This window comes from Balaenoptera physalus (assembly GCF_965194825.1).
Source record: "Balaenoptera physalus genome assembly, chromosome: Y".
Classification (NCBI taxonomy): Eukaryota; Metazoa; Chordata; class Mammalia; order Artiodactyla; family Balaenopteridae; genus Balaenoptera; species Balaenoptera physalus.
In genome coordinates this window covers 7,495,197-7,510,190 of record NC_138904.1, presented here as the reverse complement: position 1 = coordinate 7,510,190, position 14,994 = coordinate 7,495,197, and the positions used below count along the sequence as shown (strand labels likewise).

Sequence of the window (14,994 nt, the reverse complement as noted above, 5' to 3'; positions counted from 1 at the left end):
GATAAGGCATTTGTACATAGTATTTCATTAAAAAATTAATATAATGAAGAGGCCTAAAATTGCACAGATATATTACTTGAGCATGTAGAGAGAAGTAGCACTGAGTTTGTATACCAAGAAAGGCTATAGGGAAGTGACATTTCACACTGGGTTTTAGAAAATAAATAGGATTTTCACAACTAGAAAACTGAAGATGAATGGTTTTAGAGGTGGTGAAAAATGGTTTTTTGTGGGGAGTTGAGTTGTATCTCAGCTGTACTTCAGAAAGCTTAAGTAGGCAGTGATAAATGAGTTGAATAGAGAATGATGAGCTGTAAAATTGTAATAGTCCAAGTGATGAATAACGTTGAATTTCTGTTAGACTGGAGAAATATAAAGGATGAGTTATATACTTGGGGGGTGTTGGTTACAAAGAATTTCTAAGACCTTGTCAGTGTTATGAAGGTGGGTATGAATTGATTGAGTGTTCTAGTATCCAGATAGAAACAGCGAATCAGGAGAGAAGAGAATGTTCTAGAAATCAGTGTTTGTTAGACTGAAGAAGTCTGTTTCATTGCTTCTTTCAAGGGAATTTTCTTGGTCTCTGTCTGTTCTGGCTGTTCCGTACCAGTTGCTGCATTCTCCTCTGAGGCTCTGAAGTTCCTTTCTGTCCTGGTTGATCTCCCTATGGGTGAGGCGGTTTCCCAGGGTACAGGAACCTTTCACAGCCGCCTCCAAGGTGTGCAAGTTCTATCCCATTTCCCTTTTTTTGTCCTACCCAGTTGCATGGAGATTTTCTTGCACTTTCAGAAGTCTGAGGTTTTCTGTCAGGTGTTCAGGAGATACTGTGAGAATCATTCCATGTGTAGATGTATTTTTTTTAAGGATTTTAATTTATTATTTATTAATTTTCATTGGCTGCGTTCTGTATTGTGGCACTCAGGATGTTTGTTGAGGCATGCAGGATCATTGTTGAAGCATGCAGGATCTTTTGTTGCAGAGTGCAAGCTTCTCTCTGGTTGTGGCATGCGGGTTTTCTCTTCTCTAGTTGTGGTGCTCAGGCTGCAGGCCATGTGGGCCCTGTAGTTGTGGCATGTAGGTTCAGGAGTGCGTGGGCTCTGTAGTTTGAGGCATGCGGACTCTCTGGTTGAGGTGCATAGGCTCAGTAGTTGTGGCACAAGGGCTTAGTTGCCCTGTTGCATGTGGGATCTTCTCTCCCTGACCAGGGATCGAACCCACGTCTCCTGCCTTTTAAGGCAGATTCTTTACCACTGGATCACCAGGGAAGTCCCTGTAGATGTATTTTTATGTGTTTGTGGGAGGAGGTGAATTTCACATCCTACTACTCCACCACCTTGATCCATTTCCTTTAAGATCTTTTTCCTTTATTCAGCTCGTAATAAATTGGGTGGCATCTAGCAGGTGGAAAGGAGCTTTGCAGAGCTGTAGAAGGCATGAAGACATTTTATAGGTAGCAGGAGTCAGGAACAAAGAAGCTGTAATAGAAAAGAAGTGGATAAGATATTGCAAGGTTACTTTCCTTATAGAGGATGGTAATCAGGCAGAATACCTAACTAACGTTCAGGTGATTTTTTTTTTTAATTAACTAATTAATTTATTTTTTGGTATTCGTTGCTGCGTGCAGGCTTTTTCTACTGGCGGCGAGTGGGGGCTCCTCTTCATTGCAGTGCGTGGGCTTCTCATTGCCATGGCTTCACCTGTTGCCGAGCACGGGCTCTAGATGCGCGGGCTTCAGTAGTTGTGGCATGCGGGCTCATTATTTGTGGCTCGTGGGCTTAGTTGCTCTCTGGCATGTGGGATCATTGTATTCATTGTACTTTGTTGACCTTTTCTTGGGTGAACCTAGTAAAGGTCCCTGTAGCTATATTTTTCCTTCAGGCCTGGAGTTCTTAAACATTCTGCATTTCTTTTTTACTTTTTTCTGAACTTTCTTTGCGTACCATTGTTTATTATTTCCAAGGTTTGTAGTCTTACTTATTAGGGAGGAGCAGGAAGAATAGTGTCTGCTCTCTTTTCCAAACAGAAAGTCTCTTGGGACATTTTCTGTTGTGGCTTTGAATTTGGGATTTATATTTGAGAATACTTTAATTTCTAGTTTATTGTATATTCATATGGGATGCCTTGTTTCTTTTAATTGCTAATCACATAATTTTCTTGTTCTGAAGAGAAATTTTGTGAAGCTAGGTGACACATGCATTAGCTTATTTAAAACGTATGCCTTACATTTGTTAAAATTTAATTCAGCTACTTTTGAGTAACAGAAAGAAATTAGTTTTATATAAACTGATACCCTAAACATTTCAAAAGGGTCTTTTCCTTACTATTAGGCTGGGCTTTATATAAAGCCAGTATATTGTACACACAGAAACATTACTGATAATATTGTCTTCTGTACAGTTTCACAGAATGTATTATCTCTTGGTAAAAAGAGGTTTCTATTGTAAAATATGTTTGGAATTAAGCGTTTATCTTATAATTATTGTATATACTGTCTATTCCCACCATAGCAGTGAACCTGAATTATAGAACATCTTAGATTATTAGGCGTCCTAATGGAAATAATGAGGGTAAGCCAGTGTTTCTTAAATTTATTAGCATACTCCCATAGAACCCCCCCTTTTAAGGATAATTCTTACCTTTAATTACAGTTTTCCCTTTGTAGGAGTTTCACTTCTGAGTCCCTAAAACAATGCTTATCAAATTTCAGAGTGTATCAGAAACCTACAGTGTGTTAAACACCAATTGATGGGCTCCATCCCCAGATTTTCTGACTCACTGATATCTGAGATAGGGCCTGAGGATGTGGATTTCCCAGTGGAATTGGTAACTGAGTCATCTGGGATTAAACTTGGAGAACCCTTGTCCTAGAAGTTAAATTTTTAGCTTAGCATTTTTTTTTTCCTTTTATAAATTTATTTATTTATTTTTATTTGTTTATTTTTGGCTGCACTGGGTCTCTGTTGCTGTGCGTGGGCTTTCTCTAGTTGTGGCAAGCCGGGGCTACTCTTCGTTGCAGTGCACAGGCTTCTCATTGCGGTGTCTTCTCTTGTTGCGGAGCACAGGCTTTAGGCACACGGGTTTCAGTAGTTGGGGCACGCAGGCTCAGTAGTTGTGGCTCACGGGCTCTAGAGTGCAGGCTCAGTAGTTGTGGCCCCAGGACTTAGTTGCTCCGCGGCATGTGGGATCCTCCCAGACCAGGGCTCGAACCTGTGTCCCCTGCATTGGCAGGCAGATTCGTAACCACTATGGCACCAGAGAAGCCCTTTAGCTTAGCATTTAAAGTGTATCTTTAACTCTTAATTTCTCAGCTTGATACTTTCTTTCCTTTAGGCCCTTAAATATTCTGTAAATTTTGAAATTTTTTAAAATCAGAAAATTGATTATGTTACTTCAGCTTAGGTTATTTTTAGTAATGAATACTTACTGTCCATGCTTTGCTTTAATAATACCATAGTAGTTTTGTTACAGAGTGAGAACGTGTTCTACTTGCCGCACAACAGGCCATTAAATTGGGAGATGTGCTGGTGGGGCAAGGGGTAATGACTTTATTTGGAAAGCCAGCAGACCGAGAAGATGGTAGAGTCATGTCCTAGAGCAGGGGTCCCCAACCCCCGATCTCTAGAGGGAGTGACGCTTCATCTGCCTCTCCCCATCCCTCACATTACTGCCTGACCCCCCTGCCCTGTTCGTGGAAAAATTGTCTTCCACGAAACTGGTCCCTGGTGCCAAAAGTTCAGGCACTACTGTCCTAGAGAACCATCTTACCCCAGTCAGAATTCAGGCTTCTTTTATACTAAAAGAGGAAGGGAGTGGCTGTTTGTTGCATACTTTTTGGTATCGAAATCCTTTGTTCTTATAATTGTCCACTCAGGTCAGGTCATGATGTTCCTGTAAACCTCCAGCAAAAAATATGTTATTCTCTGTTCTGCAACTTTTAATTTCTATGTGAATGGAAAAGTGTTATACTCTTAAAGGTAAGAGCCTTGAGAATAGGCTATCCTCTATATTTCAGGCTATGGGCCTGAATTTAACTCAAAGCAAAAGCAGTAGAATACAGAGATTAAAATAAAAAACATCTAATATGGAGTCAGAATTGTTCTTTCCTGTTACAGTTTTATGCAGTAGTATAGTATATACCTTTCTTTGTCATTTAAGTCTGTACTTAGTATGTTTCATGGTTATCTGCTATTGATAATTGTACTAAAAACAAAAATTTTTAAAGTTTAGCTAAGCAATATATTAGGGAAATTCAGTACTGACATTAATCTGTTGTCATAAAAAGGTATAAAATATGCTGGTGATGTTACTGACCATAGTTCTTGGACTTTATCAATAGAAATTGATAAGAGGCTAGAAGAGAAATTAAGGCAAAGTTTTATTGGGACTCAGTGCTGCAGCAGGGGGGGAGCAAAAACAAGTTAACAGGTTCCCTGGCTTACTCCCTAAAGGGTGTTAGCTGGTCCCTTAAGTTGGGTGAGGGTAGGGGCGGATCCAGGGGTCAGGCCAGAGGGGTGGCTTGGGTGGTCTGCCCACTCCCTTTGTTGGTGCTGTGTGCAGGAAATTGTGCACAGTACTGTTTTTTCTCCTGGCACCTTGTGGTAGGTGGTTTTTGGTCTTTTTGTAACTTGTTCATAATTTGCCCCAGCTATACACGTGCACAGTTATTTTAGTCCCTTATTGTTGCTCAGGTAGAGGAGCAAGCACTGCAGTAAAGGGCCCCAGTTCCCAGCCTGTCTCAGTGGTATATACTTTGTTTATAATTTGGTTTTGGTGCCTGCAGTGGTTTTGAGTTCATATTCAGCTTTATATGCTTCACTGACTAGAACTGTTGAACACTGATTGATTATGTATGCCCATGGGTACAGAGAGATGTTCTTTCAGAAGGATAATTTTTAATAATTGTTTTGAATCATGTGTCAACTTACTCATTAAATATTAGATACAAAAATTTGGTCTGTATTTGATACTTTGGCTTGATTTGATTTTTATTTGCATTTTTCATTTATATCTTTACAAAAGAGTTGTGTCTTTTAGAATTACTTCTTTTTAAACCATCCTTTAGGGACTTACCTGGCAGTTGGGTGGTTAAGACTTTGCCTTTCAATGCAGGGGGGTGTGGGTTCAATTCCTGGTCTGGGAGCTAAGCTCCCGTATGCCTTGGGGCCAAAAAAGCCAAAGCCTGAAACAAGCAATATTGTAACCAATTCAATAAAGACTTAAAATAATTAATAAACTATCCTTTAGTAAAAGTACCATGGCGGCATGAGCGATCTGTGTATTATTTAGCATTTTTCTCTTTCACATAAGAAGTTTGGAGGCAGGTAGTACAGTTCTGATACGTTGACGCCACAGAATTATCAGAGACCTGGGCTTTGTTTTCTGTTAGGATAAATTTAGACAATGTTTTGAGTTTGAACTTTGTTAATTTAGCATGACACACGAGATTTCTTCATGTTATGGGGTGTATCAATATTTACTTTGTATTGCTGAACAATATTCTGTAGTCTGGATGTTCGACAGTTTGTGTACCCCAACACCCATTAAAGGAAGTTTGGCAGTTGTGGAAAAAGTGCCTAAAATTTTTACATACCAGGTTTTGTATGAATTTAAGTTTTAATTTTACTTAGGAGTGAATTTCTGGGTCAGTGCATTGCTGGTAAGTTTATTATAACTTTACAACAAATTGCTTATGATTTCCCAAAGTAGCTGTTCCAAGTTTGTATTTACAATAGCAGTTTATGAGAATCACTGTTGCTCTTTATCTTTGTCAGAACTTGTTATTGTTAGTATGGTTCATTTCCATAATGATGGTGAACATCTTTTCCTGTGCTTACTTGGTGTCTTAGTCTGTGATGTTTTTCTTTTATTATTACACTTTTTGTTTTATATGTTTTATTATTGAGTTTTGAGAGTTATTTGTGTAGTATTGTGTGTACAACTCCTTTATCAGGTACTTGATTTTTCCTTTCTTAGAGCTAACAACCTCCTGTTAATTACTTAATATAAAAAAGTTTCCATTGTTTTCAACAATAGTGTTAGTTTTTAACTTTTTAAACATCTTTTCCATGTAAATTCAGTTATTTAGGGATAGCCACTGAGTTCTGTGTTCTATAACATAGAACCTCTGCCACATTTTTCCAGGGCTGGAGTGTGGGATAAGTGGCCGTGTTCTGTTGGAATGATCCTCTGATACAGTAGGAGGTGTTAGACAGGTACCTTGCCTCTCCTGACATGGAGTATGATATAGGTAAGGGCAATTAGAGAACATAGTTTTCTCTGCTGTTTGTGCATTAGAGCTTCCATCCCAGGAATGTGAGCTTGTAGAGTAAAGTAGCCCTAGCTGTCATTTGCACTTGCTTGGAATATAGCTTCTGCAACACGTAGATGAGTTGGGGAAAGAAAGATTGACAGCCTGTCTCCTTAAGGGGAGATATCTAAACTTTAAAATGGAAACTTGGGCAAGAGGCAACTCCATGTGCAGGCTTTTATAGTTACATAAAATTTTCATCTCCTTTGGGTAAAAAATATGATTGCTGGATCATATGATAGGAGTATGTGTAAGTTTTGTAAGAAACCACCAAACTGTTTTCCATTGGCTGTACCATTTTTCTATTCCCTAGGAATGAATGAGAGTTTCTGTTCCACAGCCTTGCCATTATTTGGTATCGTCAGTGTTTTTGATTTTGGCCTTTCTAAATAAGTATATAGCTTTAATTTGTATTTCCCTGATGACATTATGTAAAGCATCTTTTCATATGATTTTTTACCCTCTGTATCTCTTCTTTGGTGGGGTGTTTGTTAAGTTCTCTGGTTCATTTTTTATCAGGCTGTTTTCCCATGGTTGAGTTTCAAGAGTTCTTTGTGTGTTTTTTAAATAAGATAAATTTATTGTTTTTCTGACCAAAGTGCATTGATTTGTAAATCTTCTTAAAGTGCTATGAAAAAAAATGTTCAAGAAAATAAAATACAAATGGGAAATTTAACCATTAGATTTCATCTCCTTTGTACTAACCCTATGCTTAGTCTGGAAAACAAAGAAAATAATTTTGAAGTAAAACTAAAATGCTAACTAAAAAATTTGGCCATAAATCGAAGTACATGCATTTCAAGGTTCCGCCGCTAGGAATTTTTGTTAAGATCAGTTTAATCATTAATAACACTATATAATAGAGCATAAGGAATACATGTCCAGGGTGTGATACTTGCCCCTTACCCTCAGATTTATGACAGAATAAAGATGATAATTCTGCCAGGTCCCCGCAGTGCCCCCATCCCAATCCCTGGAAGCAAAGACTGTGCCCTGTCACAGAACCTTGTACAAGTTGTAGTAAAACAAAGCCGAAGTTTTCTTACTTTTCTATTGGAAATGGTCAGTTATTTGATAAATACTCAAACACTTATGGGAATTCACTTCATGAGTTTGTTTACCAAACACATTGTGCTGGAACTGACCACACGAAAAGTTCCTTTGGAATTTGGCCTACAACTTAATATGTTGGGAATTTAAAACCTGCAAGAGAAAAAGACGTGGGGAATCCCTAATCCAAGCATGTTGTAATTACTGAAGGGATAGACATACTAAAAGTTTTGGTCACAGAAGGCACAAACTATAAACTAATAAAAGGGATATTCTTTTTGAGTAAAAACAAAAACTAGCTAATGCCCTTCTTTGTTTTGTGGACACCGTAACTAAGATGAAGTCAGACTCAAATTTACTGTCTACTCCTGTGACCCCCTCCCAAAAAAAAAGGTAAAAAATTTAATTTGTCTTATTACGTACTTTCCGGCCGTTAATTCAGATGTAATTATACATCTCGATTACATTGAGATGTAAAAAAGAGGTTGTGATAGCAGCTATCAAAGCAGTATTTTCAAACATTATTTAAAGGATGCTTTCAGGTTTAGAGTTAGCCTTCTTTGTCAAAAATCTTCACAGCTTCATCAAAAACTTCATCAACAGATTTAGAAGCATCTATTTTCTTGACTTTCCCCATTTCTTCATATAAGTCAATAATTGGCTTTGTTAACTGAAGATAGGTTTGAATTATCTTTTCCAAGCTCTTCCTGTTGTCATCATTCCTATCACTACTTTTCCCCTCTCAAGACATCATTCAATACAGATCTTATTATTACAGTCAAAAAACAAAACAAAAGATACATTAGCCTTACTATCCATGTATCCATGGTCTTTTTTTTTTTTAATAAACATTTTCTGCAGTTTGAAAATATGCCTCAGTGTATTTTTTTGCTTTGGTCATTTTCCCTGCTTGCTGTTCTCTTAGCTTCCTGAATCTATGGTCTATTTGTCTTACATTAATTTGGGGGAAATTGTCATTCATTATTGTTCCAAATAATTCCTGTGCTCTCTTCCTTTATCTTTTGATAGTATAGTATTTCTTTATCTTTTGTTAGGATAGTAACACTTTGTTAAACCTTTGCTAGTTGTCCCACAGCCTTGGATATTCTGTTCTTTTTTTCCCCCATCTTCCGTTTTTAGGGGTTTTTGAGGATTCTTTTGATAAAGCCTCTATCTCAGATACCGTTTCCTTAGCAGTATCTAATCTATTGCGACTCTCATAATTTTTGTTATAGTGTTTTTGATCTTCAGCATTTGTACTTGAAATTGTTGGCCTTCTGTATCTCTCTTTACATTGTTTTTCCATTCTGGTATGCTATTACATATCCTTAGCATATTAGTTGTACTTGTTTTAAATTTCCTGATGTGATAATTCCAACATCACTGCCACATCTGTTTCTGATGCTTGCTGTGCCCCTTGCTGCTTCTCTCTCTCTTTGTTTTTTTTTTTTTTGGTGTGCCTTGTAATTTTTTCTTGGTATCTCTACATGGTGTACCAGTTAAAAAGAACTGCTGTAAATAGGCCTTTAGTAATGGGGTAGCAAGGTGTTAGGGGAGGGAAAAGTGTTCTATAGTCTTATGATTAGGTCTCAGTCTTTTTAGTTAGCCTATGCCTTTGCAAAGTGAATTGCATCAGAATTTCTGTTTTCTTCCTTCTAGGTTGGATAGGATGACTGGAGTGGGCTGGAATTGAGTATTTTTCTTACTTTCCAGATTGTTACGACCAGAATGCTCTGGGGTATTTAAAAATTGTTCCTTTTCCCATTCTTTGGCCAGAAGCTTGTGGAGCTCTTTCTCAGATTAACATGTGGCAGTATGACTGGGCCCCTAGAAGGAAGTCTTGCAGTACTGTGGGGCTCCTCCTTTACCTGGGAGCCCTGGATGTTTTAAATCTCAGGCATGTCTGCACTGAACTTTTGTACCCTGACACTTGTTTCAAGGGTTGTTTCTCTCGGTGAGTGTTTTCTCTGGTAATCTGTGACTACTTGTGTTAGCCTTGCTCCTTTAAATTTTTTTGTAAAAACAAACATTTTAGTCAGTCAGTTCTCAGATGTATTGTATGCAGTGATTCTCATATATAGTAGTGTCTTTTAACCACACATTTGGTTATCTTGAAATTCTGATTATTATTATAATTTTATGATAATACTTGAAAAAGCAGGTTTTTCTCATTAGGTCTTGTCTTCTCTTAACTCCAGTTATTTTCATGAAAGGATATTAGATAATATTTTTGGCTTTATTGAGAAAATGTCTGAAATTCATAAAAATGATTGTTGAAAATGAAAATCTTCAGTGTTACAATACTTGTGTGCAATCTGCTCTTCCTTTCACGTACTGTAATATTCCTATTTTACTTTGACTTTAAGGCAGTGTTCATTCCTAAGTGTATTTCATTCTAAACGTTGTCCCTTGGGAACTTTAACAGATAATTCAAAGACATTCTTATTCCTTTGGAATCATGATGGAGTTTCCTGTTGTTCTTAGTTTTAAAGAATGTTCACACTAATTCTGATGTGCTTATCTTAGCGGTTCCCAACCTTTCTGACACCAGGGACCGGTTTCGTGGATTTTTGCATGGATGGGGGGTGGGATGGTGGGGTAGTGATGGTCAGCAATGGTTCATGTGGTAATGTGAGTGATGGGGAGTGGCACATGAAGCTTTGCTTGCTTGCCTGCTGCTCACCTCCTGCTGTACGGCCCAGTTCCTAACAGGCCAAGGACTGTACTAGTTCGCAGCCCGGGGGTTTGGGGAGCCCTGGCTTATGTGATTTCCTATTTACCTTATTACCTTATGTGCCTTTTTTTTAGGCTGACAGGAACTTCTTTATGTGATTCCAGACTTTTTGTGCCTTTAGATGGATTAGGGAGTGTGGGAATAACCATCTTGGAATTGTATTGAAGCTAGTAGCCCAAGATGATGTTGATTATGTGAAAGGAAGCACCAGAAACAAGGGTTTGTTACAGCTCAGGTTTTATCTTTCTGGAAAGTGTTGGATTCTGAGAAAATTCATTATAGTGTGTAAAAACAGCCTTAGAAAATTTTCATGACATTTGGTTGATTACGGAGATCAAGTGAATTAAAGTAAGTGCCAAGGTTTTACATTTTTCTAAGTGCAAGGATGAGATTTGATGATGGTTTATATACCTGATATCCTGTAGGTTATTTATTTTTCCATTATAATTATTATTTCCATAGGTGATTAACTTGGTAGGGCATAAACTTTAAATTTTTTGCTGTTTATATAATTGTGGAGAGGCAGGAATGATGGGCAGCTTGTATTAAAATATTAAAATCTGTGTTGTGGATTTTTAAATAGGACATAATTGGACTAATAACTATTTTCCTTTTTTCAGCATTATCTGCTTATCAGAGATACTACAGTTTACAGTCTGACTACTGGAAGGTTAGTGCACCTTTGAATACCAATTTTGTTTTCTTATTTTGGGGCAAATTATATGAAATACTAATTCTAAGTAGGGAACATGGAAAGGGGGAGAAAGGTATTTTGTGCCAGCTGTTTTATGTGAAGTATATTGTTCGTAATTAGTATTTTTCTGACTAATTAAAAAGACATTCTAAGTGTGAAACTTTAATAACAAAATCAAGTAAAAAAATCTGTTCCTTTTTAAAGTTTGTAGCTGGGAATAGATGAAGGATGCATAATGGTGATTCTAAAGATGGGTGAATCAGGCTAAAAGTCTAAAAAGCTATGGTTGGATCTCTGGGTAAAATTAAAGTCATCCATGTTAGAAAATCTGTCTAAGTAAGAATGGCGTGTAAGGATAAATTATCAACTGTGTTATCTTAATTTAAGCAGTAAAGTTAAACTAGCTAGCAGATTAATCTTTCAATGCATATGTGCTTTCAAGTATGATACAGATAGCTAAATAGATTGCTAAATAGATTGCTTTTCAAAACAAATTTATCTTATAATAGGATATAACCTATAATATCCGTTTTATATATAACTTTTATGAGAATTAGTTATAGGTAGTGTTATGTTACCTGCAAAGAAATTTTAGGTTACCCAAGGAGTTTGAAAACCCATGTGTTGACCCCTTATGTAACTGAAAGTGTTGCTGGCTTTTGTGAAGTACTTGGAGTGGAAAGAAACAGTTAAGTATGAAGGTTTATTTAATCCAGAAACATTCACATAAGTTTATTTAGATTTACTACTATTATTTTTTGATAATAGTATTATAGAAGTATGATTCATCTACCATAGAATACACCCATTTGAAGGGTACAGTTTAATGATTTTTAATATATTCACAAAGTTTGTGTATCCTATACCACATTTGATTTTAGACTATTTAAAATATTTTTATCATACAATAATGAGAACATGTATTCTCTCTCTCAGTCCTCCATGATCCCTTTCTTAAGAAAGTGATCATTTACTTTGTGTTTCTACATGTTTGTCTAGTCTGGACTCTTTTTCTGACTTAGTGTTTTCAAGGTTTGTGTCTGCTGTAGCATGTATCAGTAGTAGTACTTCATTCCTTTTTAGAACTATAAATTACAATTTATGGATATTAATTTTATTTATTCCACCAGTTGATGGGCATTTGCTGTCTCCTCCTTGGCTATGAATCGTGCTGCTCTGAACATTTGTGTCCCTGGTTTTGTTTGAAGACATATTTTCATTCCTTTTGGAAGTATACCTCAGAGTTGAATTTGCTGTGCTGTTAACTTTTTGATCTGTTAAACTAATTTCTGGAGTGATTCCACCATGTTACATTCTGACACTCATTGTAGGAAGACCCCATTTTCTCCATATTCTTGCCAACATTTGTTCTGTCTTTTCTAAATTCCACCATCCTAATGGGTGTAACATGTTTTCTCACTCTAGTTTTCATTTTCATTGCCCTGATGACTAACTGTTTGGACATTTTCTTGTTTGTTTGTTGGACATTTGTGTTTGTTTGTTTTGAGAAATGTCTATTCAGATTCTTTGCCCCTTTTAAATTGAGTTGCAATATTATTTATATATCTAGTTGACTTGCTAATGTTTTCTTATTCTCTAGGTTGTCTTTTTTTCATGTTTAATAGAGTTCTTTGAGGCACAAAAGTTTTGTTATGAATTCCCATATAACTTTTTTTTTCTTTTGTTGCTTGTACCGTATATCCAGTACCAATCCAAGTCATAAAGATTTATCCACATTCTTCTTTTAAAGGTTTTGTAGTTTTAGCTCTAACTCTTAGGTTCTTGATCATTTTAAGTGAATTTTTTTTGTGTGGTGTAAGGTAAGGTTTCAACTTTATTGTTCTGCATGTGGATATGTAGTTGTCCTGGCAGTGTTTGTTGAAAAGAAAATTCTTTCCCCAACTGGATGATCTTGACACGGTTGTCACCAGTCTTGGCCACAAATCTGTTGGTTTATTTCTAGACTTTCTGTTCAAAGAAACAGAAAACAGTTTATTTCTAAACTTTCTGTTCTGTTGATCTTTTATGCCTGGTTTTGTGTTGGTACCACACATTACAGCCTATTTCTTTTAAACTACTTGTATCTTTCAATGTAAATTTTGTCTTGCCGATAACGTATAGTTGAACCATATTTTATTATAAATAGAATTATTTTCATAATTTCCCTTTACTTTTTTAATTTTTGAAAAAATATTTATTTATTTATTTTTGGGCTGTGTTGGGTCTTAGTTGTGGCATGTGGGATCTTTCGTTGTGGTGTGTGGGCTTCTCTTTGGTTGTGGAACGTGGACTCCAGAGCGTGTGAGCTCTGTAGTCACAGCACGTGGGCTCCCTAGTTGCGGCTTGTGGGCTCCAGAGCGTGTGGACTCAGTAGTTCCAGGACGCAGGCTTAGTTGCGCTGGAGAATGTGGGATCTTATTTCCCCGACTAGGGATCGAACCTGTGTCTCCTGCATTGGGAAGTAGACTCCCAACCACTGGATCACCAGGGAAGTCCTTCACTTGACACTTATTTCTATTTTTTAAAACATTTTATTTATTTATTTATTTATTTTAGGGTGCATTGGGTCTTTGCTGCTGCGCTCAGACTTTCTCTAGTTGTGAGTGGGGGCTACTCTTTCATTGCGGTGCGCGGGCTTCTCGTTGTGGGAGCTTCTCGTTGCGGTGGCTTCTCTTGTTGCAGAGCAGGGGCTTTAGGCTTGCGGGCCTCAGTAGTTGAGGCTTACAGGCTCTAGAGCGCAGGTTCAGTAGTTGTGGCACATGGGCTTAGTTGTTCCACTGCATGTGGGATCTTCCTGGACCAGGGTTTGAACCCATGTCCCCTGGCATTGGCAGGTGGATTCTTAACTGCTGCACTACCAGGGAAGCCCTCTTAGCTATCTTTTATCAAGTTGAAGTTTCTTTCTAATTTTATTCGGTTATGTTTTTTTCATCATGAAAAGGTGATGTGTTTGGTCAAATTTCTTTTTTGTGTCTATTGAGAATTTGATTCTTAGTTTGACTTACTGGTTATTCAGGAACGTATTCTTTAATTTCCACATTTCTTTCTGGTATTATTTTTTAAAATTTCATTTTGTTTTGTTCAAAGAACATACTTCATATTATTTCAATTTGTTTTTTACTCAGATTTATTTTGCAGCATAATATTTGTTCTATCTTGGAGAATGTTTAATGTGCATGAGAGGAATATATATATTCTGTTTTTATTTGAAGTATTCTCTAAATATTTGTTAAGTTTGGTGGGTTAAAGTTTTGTGTAAGCTATCTATTCCCTCTTTGTGTTCTTTCTCTCTGGTGGTTCCATCTATATTGAATATGAGATTAAGGCTCCAGTTACTGATGAATTGCTTATTTTGGGGGTCATTTTTATAGGTTTTGTGTCATATGTTATGTTGGGTGCATGTATCAGAGTTGCTATGTATTTTTGATGGATAAATTATTTTATTTAAATTTTTCTTCCAGCTTTATGGAGAAATAATTGACCTGTGCATGTATCACTATTTGTTTAAGGTGTATATTGTATGTTGATGTGATACATTTACACACAAAGCATTTGAAACTGTAGCGTTAGCCAACATCTCCATGTCATGTAATTATTTTTATTGTCCTGCTTTAGTTCTACTAACGTTCTTTGGTTTTGAAGAATTTTGTTTGGTCGTAGTATAACCAACCATTCCAGAATTTTTATTTATTTGTTTAATTTTATTTTTGGCTCTGAGTCTTAATTGCGGCACGTGGGATCTTCGTTGAGGCACACAAGATCTTTCGTTGAGGCGCTCAGGCTCTTTGTGGCAGCAGGGGGCTTCTCTCTAGTTGTGGTATGTGGGTTTTCTCTTTTCTAGTTGAGGTGCGCAGGCTCCAGGGCGCGTGGGCTCTGTAGTTGTGGTATGTGGGTTCCAAAGCGCGTGGGCTCTGTAGTTTGCAGCATGCAGGCTCCCTAGGTGAGGTGGAGGAGCTCAGTAGTTACGGTGCGAGGGCGTAGTTGCCCCGTGGCATGTGGAATCTTCATTCCCTGAGCAGGGATTGAATCCGTGTCCCCTGCGTTGGAAGGCGAATTCTTTACCACTGGATCACCAGTGAAGTCCCCAGAATTTTTATAATCAGTGTTTTCATGATTCATTGCTTTTCATATTTTTATTTACAGTCTGTTTTTCAATCTAAAGTATGTCTTCTGGGACTTCCCTGGTGGCACAGTGGTTAAGAATCCGCC

General features: G+C 37.2%; 1 protein-coding gene across 26 annotated transcripts in view; it reads left to right on the top strand.

Moving 5' to 3' along the window:
• Window positions 1-14,994, top strand: part of LOC309653428 (lysine-specific demethylase 6A-like) — a 164,280-nt gene that overhangs the window by 37,241 nt on the left and 112,045 nt on the right. For 25 of the 26 annotated variants that reach the window (XR_014259154.1, XR_014259155.1, XR_014259156.1 and 22 more), the window contains one exon: window positions 10,712-10,761. The exons of the other annotated variant lie outside the window; for it this stretch is intronic. Coding sequence is in view for 21 of the 25 variants with exons in the window: in XM_082448065.1 (XP_082304191.1) it covers window positions 10,712-10,761 (50 nt within the window). In the remaining 4 variants the exon portion in view is untranslated. The remainder of the gene's footprint in view (window positions 1-10,711; window positions 10,762-14,994) is intronic. 26 annotated transcript variants of the gene reach the window in all.